Below are 25,115 nucleotides of genomic sequence, written 5' to 3'. Positions count from 1 at the left end.
TCCTTTTGCTCTGTAGATGGGGAAACAAGTTTGGGGATCATCATTCTGAGGAATGTTTCAAATTAAAATTTCTAGGAGAACACCATGTAAGATAAAATGTAAAACAAATATATACATAGATGGTCTGGATTAGATTAATTTTATTCTCTTTAAAAGAGAAATGAGCATTCTCACTATTCTGAACTCACATATACCGAAATTTTTACTAATATACATTTTATTAGTGTCCTTTAATAGTCTATTTAATGTGCCTTTTATATGGCCAATTATTTCTTAAAGATTTGCAGCCCATTGAATATGCTGACATTTAAGACATTCACTGTCAATATTTTATTTCCTTAATCCCACAATCTCAATAAAAATTTCGGTCTAAATATGAGTGGAAACGGGGAGTTAATTAAAGCAAATAATTGTGAAAGATTCGTAATGTATTTTTCTCGTATACACTATGGATAGAAATGAAGCGCATTTACCTTAGCTTTCTACCTTCTTTCCATAAAGCAAGGGTTCTTCAATCTTCATGGAACCCCCAATAACATGTGAAGTATTGTGCTAGGTACTGCAAGGGATGCCAAAGATGAACAAGGCACGAGTTCTGGGGGAATATACCATCTCTCACAGGAGAAATAAATAAGTACCGTACTCAAGTATTAAAGTGAGAACTTAAGTGCTATATGGCAGTTACAATAAAGAGGAAATTTAAAGGAAGAATAGATCATACCAATTAGGATAAATCAGGAAATGAAGGCTAAACTTTGGAAATGAGAAATTATTCTAGAAATTCGTAGAAGAATTGCTTAGCGGAATAGGGTCTTCTAAGGAAGGGTACTGACTAAGCAAATGAAATGAAAAAAGGGAATGACTATGTTTCTGCAACTTCAAGAGATCCAGTTTCCCTACAGGGCAAAGGAGTAACAGGAGAGAAAAAAAGCAATGAATCCGTGCATCCCCTAAGCTATTTTACCATATACATTTTACTCTGACAAAACAACTATCACTTATGGGCCTTTTTTTTTTTTTTTTTGAGACAGGGTCTGCCTCTATCGCCCAGGTTGGAGGGCAGTGTCGCAATCACCGCTCTCTGCAGCCTCGACCTCCTCGGCTTAAGCCATCTTCCCGCCTCGACCTTCCAAAGTGCTGGGACTACAGGCGTGAGCCACCATGCTCAGGCTTATTGGCATTTTTCTGTGGACTTTTAAATGTAATCCTCTAAATCACTCTTCTCCACCTTTCATGTGCATAGGAATCACCTGTGGTTCCCGTTAAATTGGAGCTCTCGATTCATCAGGTCTGGGGCGGGGCCTGAGCTTCTGCATTTCCATTGAGCTCACAGCTGATGCCTACCCTGGACCACACCTTCCAATGGAAAAGGCTCCAGTGTGATTTCTAGCCACTAGTATTATCTGCGAACTTGGGAGAAATAAAATGCAAGTTCTCGGCCCCCACAAGGGATCTACTGAATCCGAAACACTGTGGGGAGGCCCACCACTATGCAGTGTTTTAACAAGCAAGTGGTTAAAGTTTGAGAGCCACCCGTAAGTCACGGGTTTCCTAACATGATTGGACACCGGAATCACCTGCGGATTTTAACTAATACTATTGATGCCGCATCTCACCCCCCCTCCCGAGATTCTCAGGTACGGGGCGTGGCCTTGGCGGCGGCCTTCTAAAAACTCTCCCAGGTGATTCCAACCTGTAGTAACACTTGAGAACTGCGTGAGGTGGGGACTTCAACTTTTACAGGCCTTATTTTCCTCCCATGTAAAAGGTGGACAATATGCAAGTGGTCCTGACTTTGCTTCCAGATTTTGGCAACTCCAGCCAGCCCTAGTTCGGTCTGGAGAGCCAGCTTCCCGCCCCGTGTCCCAAGGCCTCTGTCCGAGAACCCAAGGTCCCGGGAATGGACCCGCGGGAGCATCTGAGACGCCGCTCAGCAACCCGGCGCCGCCCCGGCGGCTCGGATGTGGCCGGGTGTCCGGCTGGCGTGGGCTCCCCAGGCCGCACCCACTAAACCGCGCCGGAGCGGGACACGCATGCGCCGCCCTGGACCCGGCACCCAGTAACGGACTCGAGCTCCCCCCACCGGAAGTGGGCAGCCGCGCGCCGGGAAGAGCCGGCCGAAGCGTGGCGGCCAAAGACTGCGGGTACCGGGTCCGAGGGACTCGCGCTTTTCTCTCTGTGCCATGGCGCCAGCGAAAGCCACGAACGTGGTGCGGCTGCTCCTAGGCTCCACGGCGCTGTGGCTTTCGCAGCTCAGCGCCGGGACGGTCGCCGCGTCCAAGTCGGTGACGGCCCACTTGGCTGCGAAGTGGCCCGAGACCCCGCTGCTGCTGGAGGCAAGGTGGGTGCGGGCCGGGCCCTCGTCCGGGCGGGTGTGGGTGCGCTGCCACCTTCAGCCGCGCTTTCTTCGTGCTTGCAGCGGGTGTCTGGCTCCCACCCGGCTTCTCCAGACGCCCCCGCTCTGTCCCTGAGCATCACCACCTCTTTCCTTCCCGACCCGGGGCGGCTTCTCGGTTCCCGTGCAGCACTCAACTTGCGGTTCCTTTCCTCCTCAGTCTTACTTTACCTGCGGTTTTTAAAGCTTCCCTGCTCTGCTTTAGTATGTTGGGATGTATTAGCATTTACACGTGGCACTTAACGCAAGAGCTTCCACTGGGGTAGGCAGTTCTGTTCAGACAGTGCTTAAAGTACCTAGTTTCGTAATGATGACATCGTACCATCAGCTCCTAGGCTTGCTATGGGGAGGGCAGCTTCCTGCAAGGTAATATGTTTCCTGAATCTCTTCCAACAGAATTAGTTCATGACCTATCATTTACTCTGCAGAATAAAACTCGTAGCTATTGCATTTTTCCTGTTAGTATTCTAGTTGAGTAAAATTATAAAGTTCTTTCTCTTAGCAAAAATGAGGTTTTACACCAATGACTTAATGGCTGTTCACCACAGCAACAGCATGTGTCCCTAGAAAGAGACTCCATCACTCCACATAAGTTGCATTTATTTGATGCTAAAACAGTTAATTTTTTTTTCATTTCTATAGTTTATTGGGGAACAGGTGGTGTTGGGTTACATGAGTAAGTTCTTTAGTGGTGATTTCTGAGATTTTGGTACACCCATCACCCCATCAGTATATACACTGCACCCAATTTGTAGTCTTTTATCCCTCACTCCCTTCCCAACCTTTCCCCCGAGTCCCCAAAGTCCATTGTGTCATTCTTATGCCTTTGCATCCTCATAGCTTAGTTCCCACATATCAGTGAGAACATACTATATTTGGTTTTCCATTCCTGACTGACTTCACTTAGAATAATAGTCTCTAATTTCATCTAGGTTGCTGTGAATGCTATTAATTGATTCCTTTTTATGGCTGAGTAGTATTCCATCATATATATGCCACAGTTTATCCACTTGTTGATTGATGGGTATTTGGATTGGTTCCACATTTTTGCACTTGTGAATTGTGCTGCTATAAACATACATGTGCAACTATCTTTTTCATATGACTTTTCCTCTGGGTAGATACCTAGTAGTGGGATTGCTGGATCAAATGGTAGATCTACTCTTAGTACTTTGAGGACTCCCCACACTGTTTTCCATAGTGGTTATACTAGTTTACATTCCCACCAGCAGTGTAGAAGTGTTACCTGTTTGCTGCATCCACACCAACATCTATTATTTATTTTTATTTCTTTATTATGGCCATTCTTGCAGGAGTAAGGTGGTATCGCATTGTGGTTTTGATTTGTGTTTCCCTGATCATTAGTCTGTTGAGCATTTTTTCATGTTAGCCATTTATATATCTTTTGAGAATTGTCTATTCATGTCCTTAGCCCACTTTTTGATTGGACTGCTTTTTTTCCTGCTGATTTCAGTTCCTTGTAGATTCTGGATATTAATCCTTTGTCAGATGTATAGATTGTGAAGATTTTCTCCCATTTTGTGGGTTGTCTGTTTACTCTGCTGACTGTTCCTTTTGCCGTGCAAAAGCTCCTTAGTTTAATTAAGTCTCAGCTATTATTTTTTGTTATACTTTAAGTTCTAGGCTACATGTGCATGATGTGCAGGTGCATAGATATACACGTGCCATGTTGGTGTGCTGCACCCATTAACTCATCATTTACGTTAGGTATATCTCCTAATGCTATCCTCCCTTCCCCCAACCCCACGACAGGCCCTGGTGTGTGATGTTCCCCATTGTGTGTCCAAGTGTTCTCATTGTTCAATTCCCACTTATGAGTGAGAACATGTGGTGTTTGGTTTTCTGTCCTTGAGATAATTTGCTGAGAATGATGGTTTCCAGCTTCGTTCGTGTCCCTGCAAAGGACATGAACTCATCCTTTTTTATGGCTGCATAGTATTCCATGGTGTATATGTGCCACATTTTCTTAATCCAGTCTGTCATTGATGGACATTTGGGTTGGTTCCAAGTCTTTGCTATTGTGAATAGTGCCGCAATAAACATACGTGTGCATGTGTCTTTATAGCAGCATGTTTTATAATCCTTTGGGTATATACGCAGTAATGGGATGGCTGGGTCAAATGGTATTTCTAGTTCTAGATCCTTGAGGAATCGCCACCCTGTCTTCCACAATGGTTGAACTAGTTTACAGTCCCACCAACAGTGTAAAAGTGTTCCTATTTCTCCACATCCTCTCCAGCACCTGTCGTTTCCTGACTTTTTAATGATTGCCATTCTAACTGGTGTGAGATGGTATCTCATTGTGGTTTTGATTTGCATTTCTCTGATGGCCAGTGATGATGAGAATTTTTTCATGTGTCTGTTGGTTGCGTAAGTGTCGTCTTTTGAGAAGTGTCTGTTCATAGCCTTCGCCCACTTTTTGATGGGTTGATTTTTGCTTGTAAATTTGTTTAAGGTCTTTGTAGATTCTGGATATTAGCCCTTTGTCAGATGAGTAGATTGCAAAAATTTTCTCCCATTCTGTAGGTTGCCTGTTCACTCTGATGGTAGTTTCTTTTGCTGTGCAGATGCTCTTTAGGTTAATTAGATCCCATTTGTCAATTTTGGCTTTTGTTGCCATTGCTTTTGGTGTTTTAGACATGAAGTCCTTGCCCATGCCTATGTCCTAAATGGTATTACCTAGGTTTTCTTCTAGGGTTTTTATGGTTTTAGGTCTAACATTTAAGTCTTTAATTCATCTTGAATTAATTTTTGTATAAGGTGTAAGGAAGGGATCCAGTTTCTGCTTTCTACATATGGCTAGCCAGTTTTCCCAGCACCATTTATGAAATAGGGAATCCTTTCCCCATTTCTTGTTTTGGTCAGGTTTGTCAAAGATCAGATGGTTGTAGATGTGTGGTATTATTTCTGAGGGCTCTGTTCTGTTCCATTGGTCTATATCTCTATTTTGGTACCAGTACCATGCTGTTTTGGTTACTGTAGCCTTGTAGTATAGTTTGAAGTCAGGTAGCGTGATGCCTCCAGCTTTGTTCTTTTGCCTTAGGGTTGTCTTGGCAATGCAGGCTCTTTTTTGGTTCCATATGAACTTTAAAGTAGTTTTTTCCAATTCTGTGAAGAAAGTCATTGGTAGCTTGATGGGGATGGCATTGAATCTATAAATAACCTTGGGCAGTATGGCCATTTTCACAATATTAATTCTTCCTATCCATGAGAATGGAATGTTCTTCCATTTGTGTCCTCTTTTATTTCTTTGAGCAGTGGTTTGTAGTTCTCTTTGAAGAGGTCCTTCACATCCCTTGTAAGTTGGATTGCTAGGTATTTTATTCTCTTTGAAGCAATTGTGAATGGGAGTTCACTCATGATTTGGCTCTCTGTTTGTCTGTTATTGGTATAGAAGAATGCTTGTGATTTTTGTACATTGATTTTGTATCCTGAGACTTTGCTGAAGTTGCTTATCAGCTTAAGGAGATTTTGGGCTGAGACAACGGGGTTTTCTAGATATACAATCATGGCATCTGCAAACAGAGACAATTTGACTTTCTCTCTTCCTATTTGAATATCCTTTATTGCTTTCTCTTTCCTGATTGCCCTGGCCAGAACTTCCAACACTATGTTGAATAGGAGTGGTGAGAAGAGCATCCCTGTCTTGTGCCAGTTTTCAAAGGGAGTGCTTCCAGATTTTGCCCATTCAGTATGATACTGGCTGTGGGTTTGTCATAAATAGCTCTTATTATTTTGAGATACATCCCATCAATACCTAATTTGAGAGTTTTTAGCATGAAGGGCTGTTGAATTTTGTCAAAGGCCTTTTCTGCATCTATTGAGATAATCATGTGGTTTTTGTCTTTGGTTCTGTTTATATGCTGGATTACATTTATTGATTTGCGTATGTTGAAACAGCCTTGCATCCCAAGGATGAAGCCCACTTGATCATGGTGGATATGCTTTTTGAGGTGCTGCTGGATTCGGTTTGCCAGTATTTTATTGAGGTTTTTGCATTGATGTTCATCAGGGATATTGGTCTAAAATTCTCTTTTTTTGTTGTGTCTCTGCCAGGCTTTGGTATCAGGATGATGTTGGCCTCATAAAATGAGTTAGAGAGGATTCCCTTTTTTTGTATTGATTGGAATAGTTTCAGAAGGAATGGTACCAGCTCCTCTTTGTACCTTTGGTACAATTTGGCTGTGAATCCGTCTGGTCCTGGACTTTTTTTGGTTGGTAGGCTATTATTGCCTCAATTTCAGAGCCTGTTATTGGTGTATTCAGGGATTCAGCTTCTTCCTGGTTTAGTCTTGGGAGGGTGTATGTGTCCAGGAATTTATCCATTTCTTCTAGATTTCCTAGTTTATTTGCGTAGAGGTGTTTATAGTATTCTCTGATGGTAGTTTGTATTTCTGTGGGATTGGTGGTGATATCCCCTTTATCATTTTTTATTGCATCTATTTACAGATAAATATCTGTAAAAAAAAAAAAAAAAAAGAAGAAAATAAAGTTTTCTTCATTAGTCTTGCTAGCGGTCTATCAATTTTGTTGATCTTTTTTAAAAACCAGCTCCTGAATTCATTGATTTTTTTGAATTTTTCTTTGTGTCTCTGTCTGCTTCAGTTCTGCTCTGATCTTAGTTATTTCTTGCCTTCTGCTAGCTTTTGAATGTGTTTGGTCCTGCTTCTCTAGTTCTTTTAATTGTGATGTTAGGGTGTCAATTTTAGGTCTTTCCTGCTTTCTCTTGTGGGCATTTAGTGCTATAAATTTCCCTTTACACACTGCTTTAAATGTGTCCCAGAGATTCTGGTATGTTGTGTCTTTGTTCATATTGGTTTCAAAGAACATCTTTATTTCTTCCTTCATTTCATTGTGTACCTGGTAGTCATTCAGGAACAGGTTGTTCAGTTTTCATGTAGTTGAGGAGTTTTGAGTGAGTTTCTTAATCTTGAGTTCTAGTTTGATTACTGTGGTCTGAGAGACAGTTTGTTATAATTTCTGTTCTTTTACATTTGCTGAGGAGTCCTTTACTTGCAACTATGTGGTCAATTTTGGAATAAGTATGATGTGGTGCTGAGAAGAATGTATATTCTGTTGATTTGGGGTGGAGAGTTCTGTAGATGTCTATTAGGTCTGCTTGATTTAGAGCTGAGTTCAATTCCTGGATATCCTTGTTAACTTTCTGTCTCGTTGATCTGTCTAATGTTGACAGTGGGGTGTTAAAGTCTCCCATTGTTATTGTGTGGGAATCTAAATCTCTTTGTACATCACTAAGGACTTGCTTTATGAATCTAGGTGCTCCTGTATTGGGTGCATATATATTTAGGATAGTTAGCTCTTCTTGTTGAATTGATCCCTTTTCCATTATGTAATGGCCTTCTTTGTCTCTTCTGATCTTTGTTGGTTTAAAGTCTGTTTTATCAGAGACTAGGATTGCAACCCCTGCCTTTTTTTGTTTTCCATTTGCTTGGTAGATCTTCCTCCATCCCTTTATTTTGAGCTTATGTGTGTCTCTCACACATAGCAAGGAGCTGCGTTCCTTTGGAGTAGAGGAGGCCCTCTGATTTTTAGAATTTTCAGCTTTTCTGCTCTGGTTTCTCCCCATCTTTGTGGTTTTATCTAGCTTTGGTCTTTGATGATGGTGACGTACAGATGGAGTTTTGGTGTGGGTGTCCTTCCTGTTTGTTAGTTTTCCTTCTAACAGTCAGGACCCTCAGCTGCAGGTCTGTTGGAGTTTGCTGGAGGTCCACTCCAGACCCCGTTTGCCTGGGTATCTGCAGCGGAGGCTGTAGAACAGCAAATATTGCAGAACAGCAAATGTTGCTGTCTTATTGTTCCTCTGGAAGCTTCGTCTCAGAGGGGCACCCGTCTGTATGAGGTGTCAGTCGGCCCCTACTGGGAGGTTCCTCCCCTTTAGGCTACTCGGGGGTCAGGGACCCACTTGAGGAGGCAGTCAGTCTGTTCTCAGATCTCAAACTCCATGCTGGGAGAAGCACTACTCTCTTCAAAGCTGTCAGACAGGGACATTTAAGTCTGCAGAAGTTTCTGCTGCCTTTTGTTCAGCTATGCCCTGCCCCCCCAGAGCTGGAGTCTACAGAGGCAGGCAGGCCTCCTTGAGCTGCGGTGGGCTCCACCCAGTTCGAGCTTCCTGACTGCTTTGTTTACCTACTCAAACTTCAGCAATGGCGGACGTCCTTCCCCTAGCCTCACTGCCGCCTTGCAGATCGATCTCACGCTGCTGTTCTAGCAATGAGGGAGGGTCCATGGGTGTGGGACTCTCCAAGCCAGGCACGGGATATAATCTTCTGGTGTGCCCTTTGCTAAGACCATTTGAAAAGCGCAGTATTAGGGTAGGAGTGACCCGATTTTCCAGGTGCCATCTGTCACGGCTTCCCTTGGCTAGGAAAGGAAATTCCCCAACCCCTTGCACTTCCCAGGTGAGGCGATGCCTCACCCTGCTTCGGCTCACGCTCTGTGGGCTGCACCCACTGCCCTGTACCCACTGTCCGACAAGCCCCAATGAGATGAACCTGGTACCTCAGTTGGAAATGCAGAAATCACCCTTCTTCTGCGTCACTCACTCTAGGAGCTGTAGACTGGAGCTGTTCCTATTCAGCCATCTTGGAACCTGTCTCCTATTTATCTTTGTTTTTATTGCATTTGCTTTGGGGTTCTTGGTCATGAAATCCTTGCCTAAGCCAATGTCTAAAAGGGTTTTTCTGATGTTATCTTCTAGAATTTTTATAGTTTCAGGTCTTAGATTAAGTCCTTGATCCATCTTGAGTTGATTTTTGTATAACGCGAGTGATAAGAATCCAGTTTCATTCTCCTACATGTGGCTTGCCAAGTATCCCAGCACCATTTTTTTGAATAGAGTGTCCTTTCCCCACTTGGTTTTTGTTTTCTTTCTCGAAGGTCAGTTGGCTGTAAGTATTTGGGTTTATTTCTGGATTCTCTATTACGTTCCATTGGTCTATGTGCCTGTTTTTACAGCAGTACCATGCTGTTTTGGAGACTATGGTTTTATAGGATAGTTTAAAATCAGGTAACATGATTCCTCCAGATTTGTTCTTTTTGCTTAATCTTGCTTTGGCTATGTGGGCTCTTTTTTGGTTCCATATGAATTTTAGGATTTTTTTTCTAGTTTTGTGAAGAATGATGGTGGTATTTTGATGGGAATTGCATTGAATTTGTAGATTGCTTTTGGCAGTATGATCATTTTCACAGTATTGATTCTACCCGTCCATGAGCATGGGATATGGTTCCATTTGTTTGTGTTGTCTATGATTTCTTTCAGCAGTGTTTTGTAGTTTTCCTTGTAGAGGTCTTTCACCTCCTTTGTTAGGTATATTCCTAAGCATTTTATTTTTGTTGGAGCTATTGTAAAAGGGGTTGAGTTCTTGATTAGATTCTCAGTTTGGTCGCTGTTGGTGTGTAAGAGAGCTACTGATTTGTGTACATTAATTTTGTATCTGGAAACTTTGCTGAATTCTTTTATCAGTTCTCGGAGCTTTTTGGAGGAGTCTTTAGGGTTTTCTAGGTATATAATCGTATCATCAGTTAACAGCGACAGTTTGACTTTGTCTTTACTGATTTGGATGCCCTTTATTTCTTTCTCTTGTCTGATTGTTCTGACTAGTACTTCCATTACTATGTTGAATAGAAGTGGTGAGAGTGGGCATCCTAGTCTTGTTCCAGTTCTCAGAGGGAATGCTTTAAACTTTTCCCCATTCAGTATTATGTTGGCTGTGGGTTTGTCATAGGTGGCTTTCATTACATTGAGGTATGTCCCTTGTATGCCAATTTTCTTGAGAGTTTTAATCATAAAAGGGTGCTGGATTTTGTCTAATGCTTTTCCTGCATCTATTGAGATGATCATGTAATTTTTGTTTTTAATTCTGTTTATCTGGTGTATCACATTTATTGACTTGCCTATATTAAACCATCCCTGCTATGAAACCCACTTCATAATGGTGGATTATCTTTTTGATATGTTGTTGGATTCAGTTAGCTAGTATATTGTTAAGGATTTTTGCACTATGTTCATCAGGGATATTGGTCTGTAGTTTCCTTTTTTTGGTTATGTTTTTTTCCAGGTTTTGGTATTAGGGTGATACTGGCTTCATAGAATGATTTCAGGAGGATTCCCTCTTTCTCTCTCTTGTGGAATAGTGTCAATAGGATTCGTACCAATTCTTTGAATGTCTGGTAGAATTTGACTGTGAATATGTCTGGTCCTGGATGTTTTTATGTTGATAATTTTTTATTACAATTTTAATCTTGCTGCTTGTTATTGGTCTGTTCAAGGGTATCTAATTCTTCCTGATTTAAGCTAGGAGAATTGTATCTTTCCAGGAATTTATCTATCTCCTCTAGGTTTTCTAGTTTATACACATAAAGTTGTTCATGGTAGCCTTGAATGATCTTTTGTGTTTCTGTGGTGTCAGTTGTAATAGCTCCCATTTCATTTCTAATTGAGCTTATTTGGATTTTCTCTTTTTTCTTCTTGGTTAATCTTGCTAATGGTCTATTAATGTTATTTATCTTTTCAAAGAACTAGCTTTTTGTTTCATTTATCTTTTGTATTTTTTGTTTGTTTGTTTCAATTTCATTTAGTTCTGTAATCTTATTTCACTTCTTCTGCTGGGACTGGGTTTGGTTTGTTCTGTTTCTTTAGTTCCTTGAGGTGTAACCTTAGATTGTCTGTGCACCTTCAGAATTTCTGATGTAGGCATTTAGGGCTATGAACTTTCCTCTTAGCAGAGCCTTTGCTGTATCCCAGAGGTTTTGATAGGTTGTATCACTGTTGTTGTTCAGTTCGAAAACATTTTTCATTTCCATCTTGATTTCATTGTTGACTATTCAGGAGAAGGTTATTTAATTTCCATGTATTTGCATGGTTTTGAAGGTTCCTTTTGGGGTTGATTTTCAGTTTTATTTCACTGTGGTCTGAGAGAGTGTTTGATATAATGTCAGTTTTCTTAAATTTATTGAGGTTTGATTTGTGGCCTATCAGTGGTCTACCTTGTAAAAAGTTTCATGCACTGATGATGAATAGAATGTATATTCTGTGGCTTTTGGGTAGAATGTTCTGTAAATATCTTTTAAGTCCATTTTTTCCAGGGTATAGTTTCAATCCATTGTTTCTTTGTTGACTTTCTGTCTTGATGACCTGTCTAGTGCTATCAGTGGAGTACTGAAGTCCCCCACTATTATTTTGTTACTGTGTATCTCATTTCTTAAGTGTAGTAGTAATTGTTTTATAAATTTGGGAGCTCCACTGTTGCATATATATTTAGGATTGTAATATTTCCCTGTTGGACAAGGCCTTTTATCATATAATGTCCCTCTTTGTCTTTTTTTAACTGCTGTTGCTTTAATGTTTGTTTTATCTCATATAAGAATAGCTACTCTTGCTCACTTTTGGTGTCCATTTGCATGGCATATCTTTTTCTACCCCTTTACCTTAAGTTTATGTGAGTCCTTAGGTGATAGGTAAGTCTCTTGAAGACAGCAGATAGTTGGTTGGTGAATTCTTATCCATTCTGCAATTCTGTATCTTTTAAGTGGAGCATCTAGGCCCTTTACATTCAATGTTAGTATTGAGATGTGAGGTACCGTTCTATTCATTGTGCTATTTGTTGCCTGTATGCCTTGTTTTTTTTTTTTAATTGCGTTTTTTTTTATAGGTCCTGTGAGATTTATGTTTTAAAGAGGTTCTGTTTTGATTTATTCCCATGATTTGTTTCAAGATTTAGAGCTCCTTTTAGCAGTTCTTGTGGTGCTGGATTGGTAGTTGCAAATTCTGTCAGCATTTTTTTGTCTGGAAAAGACTGTATCTTTCCTTCATTTATAAAGATTAGTTTTGCTAGATACGAATTTGCTAGATGCAGCCTCCCAGCTGCAAATGCAAATAGGGCTCTCATGCTTCCTCACCTGTGGCTTCCTGATAGTTGTTTTAAGAGGCAGAAGATAGGGCCCCAATCCCTTCTAGCTTGTAGGGTTTCTGCTGAGAAATCTGCTGTTAATCTGATAGGTTTTCCTTTATAGGTTAGTTACCAGGTGTTTTTGCCTAGCCGCTCTTAAGATTCTTTCCTTCGTCTTAACTTTGGGTAACCTGATGACTATGTGCCTAGGCAAAGATCTTTTTGTATTGAATTTCCAGGTGTTCTTTGAGCTTCTTGTATTTGGATGTCTAGGTCTCTAGAAAGGGTTGGGAAGTTTTCCTCAATTATTCCCCCAAATATGTTTTCCAAACTTTTAGATTTCTCTTCTTCCTCAGGAATACTGATTATTCTTAGGTTTGGTCATTTAACATAATCCCAGACTTCTTGGAGGCTTTGTTCGTATTTTCTTATTCTTTTTTCTTTGTCTTTGTTGTGTTGGGTTAATTTGAAAACCTTGTCGTCAAGCTCTGAAGTTCTTCTGCTTATTCGATTCTATTGCTGAAACTCTGTAGAGCATTTTACATTTCTATAAGTGTATCCGTTGTTTCCTGAAGTTTTGATTGCTTTTATTTATGCTATCTATTTCACTGAAGATTTCTCCCCTCATTTCTTGTATCTTTTTTTTATTTCCTTAAATTGGGCTTTCTCTGGTGCCTCCTTGATTAGCTTAATAACTGACCATCTGAATTCTTTTCAGGTAAATCAGACATTTCATCTTGGTTTGGATCTATTGCTGGTGAACTAATGTGATTTTTTTTGGGGGGTGTTAAAGAACCTTGTTTTGTCATAGTACTAGAGTTGGTTTTCTGGTTCCTTCTCATTTCAGTAGGCTCTGTCAGAGGGAAGGTCTAGGGCTGAAGGCTGTTGTTCAGATTCTTTTGTCCTATGGGGTATTCCCTTGATGTAGTACTCTCCTTCTTTTCCTACAGATGTGGCTTCCTGAGAGCCGAGCTGTAGAGATTGTTCTCTCTCTCCTGGATCTAGCCACCTAGTAGGTCTAACAGGCTCCAGGCTGGTACTAGGAATTGTCTGCACAGAGTCCTGTGATCTGAACTGTCTATGGGTGTCTTAGCTGTGCATACCAGCACCTGCTCTGCTGGAGGTGGCAGGGGGGTGAAATGGACTCTCTGAGGGTCCTTACTTTTTGTTGTTTAAGGCACTATTTTTGTGCTGGTTGGCATTCTGCAGGGAGGTGGCCCTTTCAAGAAAGCATCAGCTGTGGTAGTATGGGGAGGATCGGGCCCTAGAACTCCCAAGAGTATATGCCCTTTGTCTTCAGCTACCGTGGTGAGTAGGGAAGGACCATCAGTTAGGGGCATGGCTAGGGCATGTCTGGGCTCAGACTGTCCTTGGGTGGGTCTTGTTGTGACTGCTGTGGGGGATGGGGGTGGGATTTCTAGGTCAATGGAGTTATATTCCCAGGAGGATTATGGCTGCCTCTGCTTTGTCATGCAGGTTGTCAGGGAAGTGGGGGAAAGCCTACAGTCACAGGCCTCACCCAGCTCCCATGCAACCCAAAAAGCCAGTCTCACTCCCTCCATGCCCCACCCAACAGCACTGAGTCTGTTTCCAGGTGGTGGGCGAGCAGGGCTGAGAACTTGTCCCAGGCTATCAGCCTCCCAGCTGCAAATGCAAATAGGGCTCTCATGCTTCCCCACCTGTGGAGTTTGCACACCAGATTCATGCCCTCTCCCAAGTACTGGCCAGGAGATTTCTTGTTCGGTTGGAATTGTTACAAGGTTCAGCTGGAGGTTTCCTTCTCCCTGTGGCCTCTTCCCAGTACCTCTGGCAGCCCTACCCGAAGAACCCTGTGAGGCAAAGCAGAAATAGCTTCCTAGGGGACACAGAGAGCCCACAGGGCTTCTCCCGCTGCTTCCTCTACCCTTGTATTTTGCTTGGCTCTCTAAATTGACTCAGCTCCAGGTAAGGTCAGAACCTTCTCCAGTGATATACACCTTCGAATTCCCCAGTGAGGGTGTGTTTTCGGGGGCAGACAATCCCCCTTTCCCACTCTCACAGTTTGGGTACTCAGAGTATTTGGGGTATCTCCCAGGTCCTACAGGAGCAATCCACTTCCTTCAGGGGGTCTGTGGGTTCTCTTGGCTTTTCTGATTTATTCCTGCAGCAGTTCTGGAGCAAAAGTTCAGAATGCAAGACTCCACATGCTGCTCTGTCCATTTCAGTGGGAGGCTAAAACGGTTTTTATTTAATACCTGATTCTAGCTTAATTTTGATCACCTTCCTTTATCCTTTCCCCAGTATTTAACTGTTTGCCTAGATCTGATCTCACACTTAGCTCCAAATCAGTCTAACTTTTTCCAGCCTTAGACTGCTTGTTACAGTGTCTGGCTTTACATTTGCCTCAAGAGTCTTAGAGTTGGAACTGCTGTGTGATGCTCCTTAAGGTCCTTGACAGTCTAGTCCCAGTCTGATTTACAAACCTCATCACTTGTACAGATTGTCCCCAACTTATCATGGTTCAATTTAGGATTTTTTGACTTTACTATGGGTTTACCAGGGTATTAAATGCATTTTTTACTTATAGTATTTGCAACTTAATACTTAATAAACCCAACTTTAATGGGTTTATTGGGAGGTAACCCCATCTAAGTCAAGGGGCATCTGTAGTAGGTTGAATGCTGGCCTCAAAAAGATATGTCCACATCCTAACTCCCACAACCTGTGAATGTTACCTTATTTGGAAAAATGTCTTTGTTAATGTAAGTAAGGATCTTGAGATGAGATCATCTTGGATTATCTAGATGGGCCCCAAATCCAATGTCATTTTAAGAGACAGAAGAAGAGAAGACACAGGCAAAAAGGAGAAGGCCATGTGAAGTTAGAGATTGGAGTTAGGCAGCCTCAAGCCAAGGAACAGCTGAAGCCACCAGGATGGAACAGTCTCCCTTAGAACCTTCAGAGGGAGCACAGCCCTGCCAACACCTTGATTTTGGACTTCTGGCCTCCAGAATTGTGAGAGAATAAGTTTCTGTTTTAAGTCAACAAATTTTTCATAATTTGTTAAACAGATCTAGGAAACTAATACAGATTTTGTATTTCAACCCAAAAAGTTGGGTGCTGCTGTAACAAATACTTCAAAATGTAGAAGTAGCTGTGGAGTTGGGCGGAGGCTAGAATAATTTTGAGAAGTTTGGTATTAAAAGCCTAGACTGCCTTGAGGAGACTGCAGAAATCTGGACATTAAGGGTGATTCTGCTGAGGGCTTAGAAGAGATTAAAGGGCATAGTTGAAAAAACTTCTGTCATCATAGAGAATACTTATATCATCCTGAAGAGAATTCCAGTAGAAATATGAACATTGAAGTCTGTTCTGGCCATGGCTTGGAAGGAAATGAGAGACATTATATTGGAATCTAGAAGAAAGGTAACCCTTGTTATGTAGTGATAGAATACTGGCTGACTTGGTTTCTACAGTTTGTGGAAAACATCTTGAAAGTGGTGAACTTGGATATGAGCTGAGAAGATTTCCAAGCAAAGTGTAAAAGTGCTGCTTGGTTTCTCCTCGCTGCTTATATTAAAATGAGAGAAGAAAGAGATAAATTTAAAAAGGAACAGGTAAGGAAAAAGGAACCAACACTTGATGATTTTGGAGGTTCTCAGCCTATCCAGATTGTAAAGGGTGCTAAAACTAGGAAACTCAGTGTTGGGAATGTGTGCTCTGGAGAGAAAGACAGGAACCTGGCAGGACAACCTTTTGCTGAACAGGTTAAGCATGTGATTCATTGTGTCCCCTCAACCATCTCCCCAGAAGCTTGGTATAAAGAAGATGGAGATATCCAGGAAGGATCTGGGGAGGATCCGTGTAATGATTTGGCTTTTGGTGAAATATACGATAGTCTTACAAAGTTTTGGGGAATGTATTAGAAACACTGTCAGCTTGGACCAAAAGAGATAGACAAGACAAAACGAAAGAAGGCTGTTGGACTTCCAAAATTCTATAGGCAGGAAATGGACTAATAGAGCTACTTGGCTGTAAACCTTGTGTTGCCCTTTCAAGAAAGAAAGAATAACTCTGCAGGCAGAACCATGGCAGGCAGCACAGAGGGTGAAGCATCAGGCCACAGAGAGTTATTCTCAGGCTTTGAAACATAATGGAAATTTTCCCTGTTGGATTTTGAGCTTGCCTGTGACCAGTGACCCCTTTATTCCTTCTATTTTTTTCCTTTGCGAATTAGAGTGTCCATCCTATGCCTGTCTCACCATTGCATTTTTGAAACATAACTTGTTTTCTAGTATCACAAGTGGACAGGGAAGAATTTTGCCCCAGGATGGGTCATACCCAGAGTCTCACCCACACATGATTTAGATGATAAAATTTGTAAATGAAGTTGATGATATTTACATGAGATTTTGGACTTAGAATTGATGCTGTAATTGGTTGAGTTTTTGGAGGTTGTTGGCAAGGGGAAATATATTTTATGTAGGGGAGGTGGATTTTGGGGGCTTTTGGGGGATAGAGGGTGGCTTGAATAATGCCCCCAACAAAAAAAAAGGCAGCTTTTAGAATCTTTTGCATTAACTCTGCTCAAACGTTGACTTCAGACTTTTGGCCTCCAGAACTGTGAGAGAATAAATTTCTCTTGCTAAATAGGTTAGACCTGTGATTCATGAATCCACTCAACCATCCCAGCAGAAGCGCAGTATAAACATGGCGTTATCCAAGAAAGATGTGTTGAGGATCCTTGGGTAATGGTGTGGTATCCCTAGGATAGTAATATATCATTCCATTACAGTCTTCCTCATTGATACCTTACTTGTGGGCATACCATATTACTCTATCTTGCCTGATACTTTCCCATGACAAAATTAATAACTTTCTATTATTCTCTCATAACATTTGGTCAATATTTCTGTAATAATCCTTGTTGTAAGGTATCATATATGCTAATCTCTGTTGTTAAAAGGTGAGCTTCAGAGACAAAACTGTTTTTTATTCATGTTTATTTTGCCAAGGCACAGTGCACAAAAGTTAGGTACTCAATAATGCTAATTTAACAAAAGGTACGTTTTATAGGGAAAGATATACTTTAAGCCACCATCAGAATTACCTCTACAATATGCCTTACTTGTGGAAACTAGTTTGTCCTTGGAAAATCCAGAGAGGATGCTCAGTGTTATCTCATGTGCCTTATTGTTTTGTTGTGAACAAATCAAAATTGTAGGAGGTCCTTTATTATATAAACTAAAATCTTTCTCTCTATACCTTTTATCTACTGATCCTCTCTTTCAGAACCAAATCTGTTTCTGTGTGTGGCACATTGTGTGGGAATAGCAGGCCAAAAGACTGTAGTTTCTTCAACCACTGCACTTCAAAAATTTTATTTTATATAGTTCGTTATTCTGCTTTCCTTCAATTTGTTTATGTTTCTCTTAAAATTGTAGGAAGATCAAAGAGGTTGAGAAGAGTAAGTGTGGAGTGGAAGAATTGAAGAGCATTGAATAGGTTGAAGGAGCTGGGCAGATAGGAACTTAAGGAAAATAATGTGGGGGCAAGTAAGGGAAATTTCTAAGAATAATGCTTTAAATCCAAAAATTGAGCTTCCCAACCAAAATCTAATATATATGTGTGTGTATATATATATGTGTGTATATATATGTGTGTGTATATATATGTGTATATATGTGTATATATGTGTATATATGTGTGTGTATATATATGTGTATATATGCGTATATGTGTATATGTGTGTGTATATATGCGTATATATGTGTATATATGTGTGTATATATGTGTATATATAGTGTATATATGTGTATATATGTGTATATATATATGCACGCACACACACACACACACACACACACACGCACACACACACACACAGAGATATTTTTCAATTCATCCTGGAAATTTGAGTCCGTAACTTCAGTATAGTCCTATGTAGGAAACAAAGATGAATAAGGTATGTCCCCTGTATAAAGAAATTTATAATAAAATTTGCAGCCGAGCACAGTGGCTCACACCTGTAATCGCAGCACTTTGGAAGGCCGAGGCGGGCAGATCATGAGGTCAGGAATTCGAGACCAGCCTAGCCAACATGGTGAAACCCTGTCTCTACTAAAAATACAAAAAAATAGCCAGGTGTGGTGGCACATGCCTATAATCCTAGCTACTCAGGAGGCTGAGGCAGGAGAATTGTTTGAACCAGGGAGGTGAAGGTTGCAGTGAGTCAAGATCGCGCCACTGCACTCCAGCCTGGGTGACAGAGCAAGACTCTGGCTAGAAGTGGTTATAGGCTGAAGAGGCTAGCATTTTACTATATGCATACCTTAATTTGTGCATCTGAACTGCAGTTACTCCACTTGTGTTGATCTGACTGGAAATATTTTTGAAATTCCACTTATAATCACTGTCAAACTCTTTAGTGCGTATAAAAACACCCTTTATAGAAATAACTATTTTCTCTGGGCAGAATTTTTTGAAGAAATACACTTATTTCGAGCCATATATTTTATAAGCCAAGTGAACAATTGGAAATGCCAGTTTGTTACCTTTAAAAAAACTTTGTCCAAAAGAGTGAACTGGGCATGGTAGCATGTGCCTATAGTCCCAGCTACTTGAGCGGCTGCAGTGGGAGGATCACTTGAGACCTCCCAGGCTCAAGTAAGCCATGTTTGCACCACTGCACTCCAGCCTTCATGACGAAGGGAGATGCTGTCTTAAACAAACAAAAACGTTGTTCAAAGGTAATATCTTACCTTTTACCAGGTGCAGAACTGGTTTAGATGGTCTCAAGGATGTTTGCTCCTCAGTGATTAATAATGAGTTACCAGTAAATGGCCTCTGAGATTCCAGAAGAGTTCCAAAAGTGCTTAGAGCAGTGATGTATTGAGGGAATAAGTTTAAGTGAATGCTTTTTTTTTTTTTACTTGAACTTTTAAATTCCAGGGTACACATGCAGGATGTGCAGGTTTGTTACATAGGTAAATGTATGTCATGGTGGTTTGCTGCACAGATCAAACTATCACCTAGGTATGAAGCCCAGCATCCATTAACTTTCTTCCTGATGCTCTCCGTCCCCTTGCACCTTTCCAACAGACTCCAGTGTGTGTCATTACCCCTTATGTGTCCATGTGTTCTCATCATTCAGCTCCCACTTGTAAGTGAGAACATGCGGTGTTTGGTTTTCTGTCTCTGCGTTAGTTTGCTAAGGATAATGGCTTCCAGCTCCATCCATGTTTCTGCAAAGGATATGACCTTGTTCATTTTTATGGCTTCATAGTATTCTGTAATGTATATATACCACATTTTCTTTATTCAGTCTATCATTGATGGGGATATAGGTTGATTCCATGTCTTTGCTATTGTAAATAGTGCTGCAGTGAATGTATGTGTGCATGTATATTCATAATATGATTTATATTCCTTTGGGCATACACCCAGTAATGGGATTACTGGGTCAAATTATATTTCTGCCTCTAGATCTTTGAGGAATTGCCACACTGTCTTCTACAATGGTTGAACTAATTTACATTCCCACCAATAGTGTAAAAGCGTTTTTTTCTCCACAACGTTGCCAGCATCTGTTGTTTCTTGACTTCTTAATAATTACCATTCTGACTGGTGTGAGATGGTATCTCATTGTGGTTTTGATTTTCATTTCTCTAATGATAGTGATGTGGAGCTTTTTTTCATGTTTGTTGGCTGCATGAATGTTTTATTTTGATAAGTGTCTTTTCATGTCCTTTGCCCACGTTTTATGGGGTCATTTGTTTTTTTCTTGTAAATTTGTTGAAGTTCCTTATAGACTTTCCATATTAGACCTTTGTCAGATGGATACATTGCAGAAATTTTCTCCCATTCTGTAGGTTGTCTGTTCACTCTGGTGATAGTTTTTGTTGTGCAGAAACTCTTTAGTTTAAATAGATCCCATTTGTCAATTTTTGCTTTTGTTGCAATTGCTCTTGGCATTTTCGTCATGAAATCGTTGCTTGTGTCTATGTCCTGAATTGTATTGCTTAGATTTTCTTATAGGGTTTTTATAATTTTAGGTTTTACATTTAAGTCTCCAACTCATCTTGAGTTAATTTTTGTGTAAGGTGTAAGGAAGGGGTCCAGTTTCAGTTTTCTGCATATGGCTAGCCAGTTCTCCCAGAACCATTTATTAAATAGGGAATCCTTTCATTGCTTGTTTTTGTCAGGTTTGTCAAAGATCAGATGCTTGTAGGTGTGCAGTCTTATTTCTGAGTTCTCTATTCTGTTCCATTGATCTATGTGTATGTCCTTGTACCAGTAGCATGCTATATTGGTTACTGTAACCTTGTAGTATAGTTTGAAGTTAGGTAGCATGATGCCTCCAGCTTTGTTCTTTTTGCTTTGGATTGTCTTGGCTATTTGGGCTCTTTTTCATATTTTCTAATTCTGTGAAGAATGTCAATGGTAGTTTTGTCACAGGATAAGGATCCCATGATAAGGGTTGTGGCTTTGCCAGCCGGAAACCTCTATGGCTGGTAGCATCTTTGCCCGAGTTTTACTCGGGCCTGCTGTGCTCATTTTGTCCACTTGGCCCGGCAGGCTATGCTCAGCTTGTGCCACTGGCCTGGATCCCACACCTGCCAAGGGCAAGCCAGGTGCAGGTTGGCGGTGAGCGTGTGAGCAAGCACAGGGTACAGCCACTGTGCACAGCCAGGAGTGCCAGCTGCAGTGGGGTGGGCAGCTCTGGGTACTGGTACAGGCGCCAGCTTTGTACAATACTGTGGCTCGACCAGGCATACTGCAGGTGGCTTCCACGGCAGGCACTGTGGTGGAATGCAGTGGCACCTGGAAGCTTGGAGATACCAGGAACCACACAGCCCCAAAGAGAGTGTCACAGCTTTGGCTCAGGGAGCCTGTAGGTCTGGGCTCCCCAAAGGGCTGCAGCTCTTCTCTCCTTTTCATTGCCTGCAATGTGAGTGGGGCGTGTGTTTCAGCCCTGTTTGTGTTATAGCTCTTTCAGTCCTGCCATTTGGTGAGTTCCGAGTTCTTGTTGCATGTTCAGGAAGAGTGAGGCATGTAGACAACTGGAAGGTGAGCAAGGCAAAGAGGTGCTTTATTGAGAGATGGTACAGCTCTTAGGAGAACTGAAGTTGGTAGCTCCTTTCTACTGGCAGGTCTTCCTGATGAGCGCAGCTGTCACTAGAGAGGAGACCTGGAGTGGGTAGCTCCTTTTCACAGGCAGGTCATTCTTTTGAGTCTGCAGCCCTCAGCAGAGAGGAGAAATGGAGTGGCTAGCTTCCACCTGCAGTCAGGTCATCCCGATGTCTGGGAGAGGACACCTGGAATGGGTAGCTCCTATCCACAGGCAGGTCATCTCATTATCTGCCTGAGTTTGGCTGAGTCTGGGGTTTTTATGGGCTTCAAAGAAGGGGAAGTGTGTGCTGATTGGTCCATGGGAGGCCCTGGGTATGCTGGGACAAAAACACCGTAAGTTCTCACTGTAGTCCTTGGAAGAGGTAGGCCAGCCCCCAGGCTTCAGGTTGTCCTTAGCTTGAAGGTGGGGCTTCACTGGGGACCCGTCCCTTTTTGCCCATCTGCTCCCTGCCACCATTAACCTGCCATCTACCGTATCCATGGCACTCAGGCTGTTCGCATCATGGGGCACCTTTCAGGCCTGTGCCAAGCTGCCCCCAAGCCCCTCTCGGCCTCCCTCCCATGCCCATTGGTGCCCAAAGTCTGGAGGGGGCTGAGGTGGTAGGCGGCTGGCATGTCAGCACTACCCCAAACACATGCACACCCAGCCGGGTTGTGACAGCTTCTAGGCTCAGGTGCAACTTTGCTCTGAAATTGGTGCAGGGATTGGGAGCAGGGAGAGGCCAGGAAACAGGAGCAGACACTTTCAAGCCTGTGGTGGGACAGGGGGCTTTGCAGGCCCCTGAGAGTGCAGGGATGCCTTGGTCCACAGCTGCAGCTGGGTGGTAGCAGCTGCACCCAGGGAGTGCAGGGCTCCCACTCCGCCAACTCAGTAGGAGGCATGGGCCCCTACCTGCCTTTAGCCCCCAAGAGCACAGGGATGTCTGGGTCCGGACAGCTGCACCTGGGGAGTGTGGACCCTCCACTCTGCCAACTCAGAAGTGGGTGGGTCTTCTACCTGTTCCCTGCTCCCACCAGCTCCATGGAGTACACAACCCTGGCCATATCTCCCTTGCTGCAGCTGGCATTTTTGCAGCGGCCACTCTAGACGGGTCACTGCTGCCATCAGTTTACTAGGAATAGCATTGAATCTATAAATTACTTTGGGCAGTATGGCCGTTTTCACAGAATTGATTCTTCCTATCCCTGAGCATGGAATGTTTTTCCATTTGTGTGCTCTCTGATTTCCTTGAGCAGCGATTTGTAGTTCTCCTTGAAGAGGTCCTTCACTTCTCTTGTTAGCTGGAACGCTTTCTTAAGGCGATCACTTTGAAGGATCAGACTTAGGTAGATGTACAGATTCTGGTAGTTGGAAGAAGTCTTTTACCTGTGGTTGCACAGTTATATGACCATGTCTGTAGCTGTTTGGTCAAATCAGTGAAGCCTTGCTAAGTGTTGATTTGAAGTTACTTATTACTCTAAATTCCTATGCTTGTCGTGTTTATGTTGATGAATTAATCAGTCTTTCTCACTTCCTTTTTCCATTTTAGTGGCCATGTCAGACTCACAAGAATTAGTTAATCTGTATGTGTTGTGGATGTTCTCAATACTTTTACTTTCCATTTATTTTAAGCATTAGTTTAAGTTTACCAAGCCTAGAGAGAAAGGTAAGGTGGGCAATAACGAATAATCAGCACCGTCTGTTTGGTGGCTGTTTAGTTTCTAGCTTAAATAGTTAACCCTATTTGTTTTAGCTGTCTAGTGTTTTGTTCTGTGCAGAACTAAATCTTTCATTTATTTCATTATTTCTGAAAGGCTTTAAATGGCTTTGGCCATTTTTTCTTAAATACCATGGAAATTTCATTGGGCTTTATGGCCAAAGACATAGTGCAGTACACTGATTTCCTATTTTTAAAATTAAGATATTTTCTGTTTTAAATAATAAAAAAGATTTTCTACACAAGTAAAGGCACTAGATAATATAACTTCTATAAAATATTTATAGAACCAATTTTTGTTTATGAAAAACAGGTGGTCTTTTTTTTTTTACTTTTTACCTTTATATAATGTTCTATCTTAATTATCATTTTTGTATTTCTCTGGCATTTCATATGGCAAGATAGAATAAACTATCAATTTTTTAATTGTTGCTAGTAACAAGGAAAAGCCAAAAGTAATTTCTCATGAAGCCTTTTCCTGACATGATTATATGTTTATAGTTGAGAATGATATCTCAAGTAAGAATAGTCAGTGTGTTTTTTTCCAGTGTTGTAGTAAATGGAAATTATAATTTGACATTAATTTTTAGGGGTTTTTGTTTTTGCCGTAGATATAATTTGGTTCTTGGGTACAGTTTATAGTATCTAAACCATTTTAAACTCCATCTACTAACTGATTACTTCTGTTTTTTAATAGTGAATTTATGGCAGAAGAAAGTAATGAAAAATTTTGGCAGTTTTTGGAAACTGTGCAAGAATTAGCAATTTATAAGCAAACAGGTAGGTGATGTGTAAATTTTAACTTGTAAGATTTGTATTTATGTACACACCTTGTAATGTTTATTATTTTTTAATGGTAATGGTTAAGTGTGAATGCTTCACTGGGTTAGTAAATCTGAACATTAAATGTGAAAATATGTTTTAATAGAAACCATTCTAAGCATCTGTTTCCAAAAATATAAGGTTTTAATACTTTACTATAAGATACCTCATATAATTAGTCATGTTTGGATATTGCATTCTCATCAAGAAGAAATCAAAATTGTTAGCTGGGCATGGTGGTGTGCATCTGTAGTAGCAGCTACTTGGAAGGCCCAAGGCCAGAGGATTGATTGCTTGAGCCCAGGAGTCAGAGGCTAGCCTGGGCAGTATAGCAAGACCCTGTTTCTAAAAAAGAAAAATAAAAAAATAAAATAAAATAAATTGGCCAGGTGTGGTGGCTCACACCTGTAATCCCAGCACTTTGAGAGACTGAGGCAGAGGATCACTTGAACCCAGGAGTTTGAGCTGTGTTTGTACCACTGCACTCCAGCCTGAGCGACGGAGACAGGCCTTGTCTCCCCCTGTCCCCCCCCCAAAAAAAATTAAGATAGTTTTCTTTTTACCTAGGTTTCTTTGAAATAATAAATTTGCATCTAGTGATAGTACATTTTTTTCTTTTTTAAAAGTAGACTTAATTTTTTTAGAGTAGTTATAAGTTCATAGCAAAATTGGGCAGAAAGTACAGAGATTTCCCATATGCCCCCTTCCCCTACACATAAATAGCCTCCCTTGTTATCAGCATCCCTCACTAGTGTGGTACATGTATATCTGTTGATGATTCTTCCTTGACAGATCCTTATTACCCAAGGTCCATAGTTTACATTAGGGTTCAATCTTGTTGTTATACATTCTATGGGTTTGGACTAATGTATACTGACATGTATATTGCATTTTTATTGGCAGAATACTTTGACTTTTAAACCATTAAAGAAACTTTTAATACCTCAAAAAGTCAGGTAACTAATATGCTCTCATTTCACTATCTGTAAGATAGTAATTTCTGTTTTTATATGTATATGAGAGTATATACCTATATATACATATATCTTCCTCAGAATTAAAAAGTGTTTATTAATGTGTTTATTATTTTCCTATCTCTGCAGAGACTAGAATAGATGACATGAGCATGGAATCCCTTAAGAGTAAAATCTTCAGCCATTT

The 25,115-nt window shown here is 41.2% G+C and overlaps 1 protein-coding gene across 1 annotated transcript in view; it reads left to right on the top strand.

The window, feature by feature from the left end:
• Nucleotides 1-442: 442 nt before the first annotated feature.
• Nucleotides 443-25,115, top strand: part of UGGT2 (UDP-glucose glycoprotein glucosyltransferase 2) — a 276,140-nt gene continuing 251,467 nt past the window's right edge. The window contains exons 1-2 of the mRNA XM_024230998.3: nucleotides 443-2,341; nucleotides 23,830-23,912. Of these exons, the coding sequence (XP_024086766.1) occupies nucleotides 2,184-2,341; nucleotides 23,830-23,912 (241 nt within the window). The 5' untranslated portion in view covers nucleotides 443-2,183. The remainder of the gene's footprint in view (nucleotides 2,342-23,829; nucleotides 23,913-25,115) is intronic.

This window comes from Pongo abelii, chromosome 14 (assembly GCF_028885655.2).
Source record: "Pongo abelii isolate AG06213 chromosome 14, NHGRI_mPonAbe1-v2.0_pri, whole genome shotgun sequence".
In the NCBI taxonomy this organism is placed as follows: domain Eukaryota; kingdom Metazoa; phylum Chordata; class Mammalia; order Primates; family Hominidae; genus Pongo; species Pongo abelii.
This window is presented reverse-complemented; position numbering and strand designations above follow the sequence as displayed.